The following is a 7803-nucleotide window of genomic DNA, read 5'->3' as shown; positions in this document are numbered from 1 at the left end:
TGGGCTGAAGTCACAGGGCTTTGTGCTTATTTGGTAATTAAATGCCATAACTATTTTTTATGTATTTGAGAGGCTGGGCTGGCACCAAAAAGGTGATGCAGCCATGCAGCTGGCCTCAGGTGGCTTTTTCTTTCCTTTTATTTTCTTCCTCTTCTTCTTCTCTCTCTCTCTTTTTTTTTTTTTTAACTTTTCTCAGCATTTTCCAGGGCTTTTTCAACAGGCAGCCCTGGGGGTGGTCAGCGCTGACATACAGTCCTCTGGGGGGCTTTCATGCTGCGGGACATCTCCATTGAAAATCACAAAGTGGATGCCAAACAGGTGCTCCAGGTGCTTCAAAATCCCCTCTCACGGACCACAGGTTTTGGTTTGTCCCTGGTGCATCCCGGTGGGGCCAGTGGCAGGCTGCAGGGGTGGCCCTGCCACCTGTGCCAGTCGCCGAGCATCCTGCCCGTCTGAGCGCCGAGAAAACCATCACTCCTCCACCAGGACGGGGAGATGAGAGGCTGTAATGTGGAAGCCCAGGAGGGATGGAGTAGCCCTGTGATGCCCTCCTCTGTTTGGGGGGGGTGGATTTCTTCTCTCCCCATAGCATGGGCTCATTTAGAGCACCCTGCTGCAGGGAGGGGAGACCCCCCCCCCAAAAAAAAATCTGCCCTAAGAGCCTCCTCAGCCCTGCCCTGAGCCCTGAGCCTTCCAGCCCCAGCTCTCATTTCTGTGCCGTGCCCAGCAGATGGTGCAGGGACCCCGCGTAGTGCAGCAGTTATTAAATACTGCTGTGAGTGGTGGTGTGCCGGGCTGGGACAGGGGACACAGCGGGGGACACGGGCTCGGGGGAGGGACTGCAGCCTGGGGCTGGTGGGCGAGGGGCTGCACGGTGCTCGCTTGCCCCAGCAGCCGCAGGAATGGCCTTTCTGCAAAAAAAAAAAAAAAAAAGGGTGCTGCAGAAGAGGATGGCGCCAGGTGGATCTGGCCACAAAGATCTGCGTTGCGTGGGGACACCTGGGGCTGACAAGATGGGCTTCGCCAAACGGGGGGCACGGCGACGGAGTTTCGTCCAAGTCAAGGCAGCCAGCACAATAAGGTGACAGCAAGTGTGACTGACCACAGACAGCCCTTAGAAAGCAGGCCTGGCGCTGCTGGGGGGTGTCCGGCAGGCAGAAGGGGGGCCCTCAGCCAGCTCCCCCAGGCAGCATTTGGGGTGAGCGTGGCTGGAGCTGGGGCGCAGGGAGCGCCTGGCATCCGCCTGTGCCGCTCGCCAGGGCTCGGCTTCCCCGGCCGCGGTGCGCGGGGCTGGCGTGGGAGGGATAACTCATCCCAGCCAGGAGGCAGAGGTGCCGGGCGGAGGGAGCTCGCAGCCTTTCCTCGCCGCCGAGAGCCCTGCTTGACCCACGGCACCATGATTTGGGGGCTTCGCCGCAGCCTCCCGCTGCTGCTGCTGCTGCTGCTGCTGCTGTGCCTGGCGGCGCGGCCGGCAGCGCGGGCGTCCCAGGTGAGCGGTGCTGGGCGTGGGAGCTCGTTCTCGCGTGGGGCCAGGGCTGTCCGCAGGCGTCTCCCTGCGTGGCTCCGTCCTTCAGCCTCCCATGGGAGACGGGAGTGCCACAGGGTCCTGGGGATGCCTCCTGGGGGTGTTGGGGGGTCTCTTTCCTCTTTTTCCTCTCGCCCGAAGCAGGAAGCTTAAAGCGTGCGAATGCATTGTATGTTCCCAGCCCTTAAAAGCCTCCTTCCCGGCTTCAGGCAGCTTGTGAGCTCTCGAGCCGGCAGGTGAGCGATTGGGGAGCGCGTCCCGGTGCCGCTCTGCTCCCCTCTCCCGGAGCCCGGCGGGAGGAGAGGTTTCCCTGCACCCGCAGCTGCGGGAGGGAGGTGTGAGCAAGGAGGCTGTCAGTGTCCGGCAAGGCTTAAACAAGGCTTGTGTATTTATTTTTTTAAATAATTTTATTTCATTTTCCCCACGCCTGAGATCACGACCGAGTACACGGGGAGCAAAAAAGACCACTATTTTTACAGGGCAGTGGGGGTTTGTTACAGTTCAGTGTCCCGCAGGGAGCTCCGCTGGCTCTTGAAGCTAAAAGCAGCCCTAACAAAGAGCTGTTTATTAAAGCGAGCTGAATGCCAGGCATCTATTTGCTTTTTCCTCCCTCCTCCTGTGCAGTGCACCCCAGAGCTGCAGGCAGGACCCGGCTCATCCCCCATGACCCCGAGAGGCACCGAGCACGGGCAGGGGATGGTTGCGGAGCGGGCTGAGTCTGCCACTTCAGGCTGGCTTCTCTTTTTCCTCTGCACCCTCTTGGTCGCTGTTTGCAGAGGCAGAAAACTCCTTCCAAAGTGTTGTGGCTGGGGAGCCACAAATCCCCCCCCCCTCCTTCCCTCCCCCCCTCCGCCAGCTCTGCTTGCCCCTGGCCTCGTGCTGCACAGACCCTGGCCCTTTCCCCATCAGCAAAAAAGGGGCTGTGAGCTCCCCGGGGAGTGTTCATCCCCCACCCCGCGTGCTCGGCAAGTCTCTGAGCTCCAGAACTGACTTTGCTTTGCTCAGCTCTTGCTCTTTTCCTTCGGTTTGCAGTCAATTCCACAGGAAACCTATAATAACGATGCCCGTCGCCTGCATGAGTCAGTCCCTCGGTAACCATTAGCTTGCAGGCAGAAGTCCCACAAGTGTTTCTGGCCCCAGAAGAACTCGCAAGACATCTGTTTTCCTATTATTTTGTAATATGGAAGTGGGACACGGTTCTCGCTCCAGCAGGACTAACCATGACTTACAGCGTCTCTCCCAGGGCTAAGGAAACGATTGCAGCCTGGCTGGGAGCGCCGTGCTGCCCTCTTAGATGTAGGACACTGTGCCCAGGCTAGGGATTTCCTCCACCGCGTGCGAAACTCCCCAGTGTGGTCACAAACTGGGCAAAGAACGGGACCGTGGGGAGCCGCACGGGCAGCAGGGCTGGGGCTGGGGCCGCGGGGTGCCATGCGCCCCACTGAGCGGCCGCTGCGCCCGCAGAGCTGCCTGGGCAGGCAGCAGCTCCTGGCCGCCGTGCGGCAGATGCAGCAGCTGCTGAAGGGGCAGGAGACGCGCTTCGCCGAGGGCCTGCGCCTGATGAGGAGCCGGCTGAGCGCCCTGCACGCCACCCTGAGCAAGGCTGCCCCGGAGCCACCGGCCGGTGAGTCCCGCGGCGGGCAGGGGCCTCGGAGGGCTCCGCTCCAAGCCTCGGCTTGGGGTGCCGAGGGCCAAAGCACGGGCAGTGCTGTGGGCATCTCTGCGGATGGAGCCACAAGGTGCGGGTGGGCTGGGAAGGCAGGAGAAACCTGCGGCTGCGGGGGGAGCAACTTGTGGCTCCCCGGTTCCTGATCCCTTCCCCGCAGCTCCTGCAGTGTCCTGTCCCGCCCTGCAAGCCCCCGCTGGCGGACGCAAGTTCGGCACCAAGTACCTGGTGGAGCACGAGGTGCACTTCGCCTGCAACCCCGGCTTCGAGCTGCTGGGCTCCAGCACGCGGACGTGCCAGGCCAACGGCAGCTGGAGCGGGCAGGAGCCGCGCTGCACAGGTACTGCTGCGGTGCCCTCGCCGGGGGCTGGATGGGGTCACCGCCACTGGAAGCGTTTCCGAGGGTAAAATTGGGACCAGGCGGGCTGGCCGGTGAGGCCAGGGTGGTGTGGAGAAGCGTGGTTTGGTCTTGCTTAAGGGTTCTCCAAACCAGCAGGGCAGAGTGAAGCTGCATCACCACCTACAGCCCTTCTTGTCGCCCCTCATGCATTTCAGTGCTCCAGGTCCCGATCCCAGCTCTGCGCAGCTGTGGGAATTGCCTCTGGTCCCAGGCTTGCCGAGGGGATGGGAAGGGGTGGCAAAGCCTCCCAAATGGGGTTTCTGGTCATGGCTCATGGCATCCTTCACTGCAAGCGGCAACAAGACACGTTTGGTTTGCAGGTTCTGTTCCCTGAGCAGGGCTATGGGGCAGCAGTGCTTGTGGGGCTGCTTTGTGTCCATCTGCTTGGGCTTGCTGGGTCCAGCTGCAAGAGTGGGGACAATCCTGGCTTCCCGATGCAAGAGGGACTATTGGAGTCCACCAAAGGGGAGGTATCGCAGCCGTCCCTGGCCACTGCAGCCTGCACGGCAGTGGTTTGGCTCTTCTCATTGAGAAAAGCAAGAGAAAAGGAGCCCAGCAGCACAGATGGGGGGCTAAAAGAGCATCCGAAGGCTCCCTCCGTTGCAGCAAAGGCGTTGCCCTGGGGCAGCAGCACCGCGTCGCAAACAGCTGGCATCTGGGCTCGGTGAATGTGCCGTGGGGTGGCCAAATGTGCCTGAAAAGAAGAAAAAAAAAAAAAAAAAGAAAGAAAGAAAAAAGAAAGAAATGAAATGTTTTTGTTTTTTTTTGTTGTTGTTTTTTTTTTTTTTTTTTTTTTTTTTTTTGCATGGCAGAGATCAGCGTGTGCTCCAGCAGCCCCTGCCAGAACGGCGGGACGTGTGTGGAGGGGCCAAGCCAGCAGCGCTGCCTCTGCCCGCCGGCCTGGAGCGGGGCCGCCTGCCAGCACCGCACACAGACGGGTGGGTGGCTCCGAGATTCGGGGCTGGCACCCCGGGCTAGCCCACGGGGCATCGGGTGGCACGAACAGCCTCGGGGATGGGAGCCGAGCAGCGACGCTCCGCGCTCACCATCGCCCCGCGGTGCCCCCCAGTGCCCCCGCCCTTGAGCGCCACGGCTGACCCTGCCTTCAGCCGCAAGCCGCGCTGCGCCCAGGTGGAGCGCACCCAGCAGTGCCGCTGCGAGCCCGGCTTCCACATGAGCGGCACGGCCGCCGCCAGCCTCTGCCAGGGTAAGCGGTGGCGGGGCCGCCGGTGGGGCCGCTGCCACCCGGGCAAGGCCGTGGCTGAGCAGGGGCGCCTCGTGTCCCCGCAGACGTCGACGAGTGCGAGGTGTACCAGGCCGAGGGGGCCCTGCGGCTCTGCGCCCACGCCTGCGTCAACCTCCCCGGCTCCTACCGCTGCGCCTGCCCCGCAGGGTACAGCCTCCTGGCCGACGGCAAGAGCTGCGAAGGTGAGGCCCCCGGCTTCTCCACACGGAAAACGCCGTCTTTATTTCCTTTTCCAACCCCTTTCTTTTCCCCTGTCTTGCTTGTAAGCGTCTTGGCTCGCAAAAATCTCCGTGGGTTTGTATGGAGAGATGGTTTCCCTGCTGGGCAGGGAGGTGGTTGCAGCACGTGCAAGTGGTGCGCGATGCTCTGGGGCTGCGCCTCGTGGGCAGAGAGCAGGGAGAGCATCGCCGAGTCACGGAGCTGCCCTACATGAACGGGGTGGTCCCAAGAGGAGATGCAACCTAAAAACGAGCCTACAAGTGGCGGCGCCTGATCCGTTTCAAATTGCTCACCTGTTTCCTGCCAAAATGAGCCTTGCGAGGAGGATGTTTGGGTGCCGTGGGAGGGTGACCTGCTGTCCCACCCTGTTTTGCAGACATCGATGAGTGCGCCCTGTCGCAGGACAACTGCACGCAGGGGACGACGTGCATCAATACAGGAGGGGGCTTCCAGTGCGTCCGCCCGGAGTGCCCGCAGCCCGGCGGCAACGTCACCTATGTGAAAACATCACCCTTGTAAGTGTGGCGGGGGCCCTGTCCCCTAAATAACTCCGTAGCCACCAAGCTGGCCCAACGCCACCTCCCTCCTTGGGCAGGGAGGGGGACACTGACCTCCGTGTCCACTTGGGCTCCCTCAAAACCTCCTTCTCCATCACCTCCGCAGCCAGTGCGAGCGCAACCCCTGCCCGATGGACAGCAGGTCGTGCCACCAGGCGCCCAAGACCATCTCCTTCCACTACCTGCCCCTGCCCTCCAACCTGCTGACCCCCACCCCACTCTTCCGCATGGCTACGGCGGCTGCGCCCGGCCGGCCGGGACCCGACAGCCTCCGCTTCGGCATCGTGGGCGGCAACAACCGGGGCCACTTCGTGATGCAGCGCTCGGACCGGCAGACCGGGGAGCTCATCCTCGTGCAGAGCCTGAAGGGCCCCCAGACCATCCAGGTGGATGTGGACATGTCCGAGTACCTGGACCGCACCTTCCAGGCCAAGCACCTCTCCAAGATCACCGTCTTTGTCTCTGCCTACGAGTTTTAGGGGGGGCTGGGGGGCGGCTGCGGGGTTTGGGTGGTCTCACGTGCACATGGCCAGCCCCACAGTGATGGTCCCTCCTCAGCAGCCCCCGCCTGGAGCGCTGCAGGTGGTGGCCTGTGCTGAAGCCCCGCAGCCAGCTGTCCTCCCCTCTGCATCACAAGCCTCCAGGTGGCTTTTACACTTGCCTAGGTGGAAAAAAACAGCAAATGAGGTGCAAAAGAAGTTGGGTGCATGGGCTATCTGCTTGCTGGGCTGCGAGAGCTGAGCATCGTCTTCGCCCGAGGCTCCAGCAGGACGGCCCATAGCCTCTACACATACGTGGTGCAAGGCAGTGGACAGAAACCAAGTTCCTTACTCCCTTTTTAATTCCTTTTTGTAGGAAAGAAGCTAAGCTGGTGCTGTCAGCCCTCTGTGCCGGCCTGGGCTTGCTTACCTGAACGCTCCCTGCTGATGCCAAGACCCCCAGCCTGCAGGGCAGGGGCTGCTCCCGGTGTTTCGGTGCTGGGCTTCCCCCACAGCTGGGAAAATCCCGGTCGGGGCTCGCAGGGCAGAGCTCAAGCACTTGGTGCTGCTCAGGGCGGCAGAGGCTGTGCCCAGCGAGCCCTAGGGCAGCGTAGGAACCTGGTGTGGTGTAATGCACATCACTGCTCGTAGCTCTCGGCATGCGTTGAGAAGCCGCAAGTTCTCCCCAGCCTCTGCTCACAGCCTGCTTCCGAAGCAGCGAGGTTGAGACTGTCTAAAACTGAAGCCACTGCGTGGGTGCCTGCATCGTGTCCCACAGCTCGAGGGACAAGGTGCTGCCCTACAGTTCCTGCTCCCTGCCTCCTGCACCCCTGGGCGCCAGCTGGGGTTGGTTACCTCCAGCTCACCAGAGGGGTGCAGGGAGGACCTCGCCTGGTGCTTTTTTTGAAGTAGTTTGGGGGAAGCTGCCAGTGCTTCTGCCACCTCCCCTGTGCCATGCTGGCCTGCCAGCACGCCGTCCCCGCGGTACCATCTCCTCTGCCACCACCCAGCTGGCTCTCTGCTGCACGAGGGACGTCGCCAGCAGGCAGAGGATGAGCCCCAGAGGGACGAGCGAGCCCTCGGCATCATATTGTGTGAGGAGCAGAGGGGAGGGATGGGTGGAAGGACCTAAGAGCTGCCCCGTGCTTCAGCTGCTGGGCAGCAGCTCCTCAAACCCCTGGCACGTGTGCTCACGCACCTGCACCCATCTGCAACCACGGGGAAGCCCCGGGTAAGCCAGCACGAATGTGACCCAGGGACAGTGACCGCTTCGGCTGCACGTGCTGCTCATGTTGCAGGAGGTCGAGGTGTGAATATTTCACTGCGTAACACCCCCCTGCCTCCACCGTCAGTGCAGCTGCAGGAAGAGCTCGGGTGCGGTGGCAGCTCCTGTCCTGACGCGGCTGCACGAGCCGTGGGGAGGCACCACTGCGCTCTCCCACCTCGCCCCGTTCCTCAGCGCAGCGCTTGTGCATGTAAAGCACACCAACATTATGCATGTTTCTTCGTTATGCTGGTTTTAATGCAATTAAAGGATGATATAGCCTCCGAGCAGGTGCAGAGTGGAATGAAGTACCCGATGTGCGCGTGGCCAGCGTGCCTGGGGGGGATGCTCACCCCAAGCCATCTGGGGATGGGTTCTGGCTTTCTATGGCACTAACCTGCCCTGGTTATTTTCCTTTTTGCTGCTTTATGCTGCTTGGGAGGGCAG

General features: G+C 61.8%; 1 protein-coding gene across 2 annotated transcripts; it reads left to right on the top strand.

The window, feature by feature from the left end:
• The first annotated feature begins 855 nt into the window (after positions 1–855).
• On the top strand, positions 856–7643 carry FBLN7 (fibulin 7). Of its 2 annotated transcripts, XM_068675193.1 has the most exons (8): positions 869–1489; positions 2990–3149; positions 3352–3531; positions 4404–4529; positions 4661–4798; positions 4882–5019; positions 5433–5571; positions 5720–7643. In XM_068675193.1, the coding sequence occupies exons 1-8, from the start codon at positions 1397–1399 to the stop codon at positions 6090–6092; spliced, it is 1347 nt and encodes a 448-aa protein (XP_068531294.1). In that variant the 5' UTR covers positions 869–1396; the 3' UTR covers positions 6093–7643. The 2 variants fall into 2 exon arrangements, with proteins under 2 accessions (XP_068531295.1, XP_068531294.1); XM_068675194.1 differs by lacking the exon at positions 4661–4798 and having other exon boundaries at positions 856–1489.
• Positions 7644–7803: the final 160 nt, after the last annotated feature.

Source organism: Anas acuta, chromosome 3 (assembly GCF_963932015.1).
Source record: "Anas acuta chromosome 3, bAnaAcu1.1, whole genome shotgun sequence".
Lineage (NCBI taxonomy): Eukaryota > Metazoa > Chordata > Aves > Anseriformes > Anatidae > Anas > Anas acuta.
This window is presented reverse-complemented; position numbering and strand designations above follow the sequence as displayed.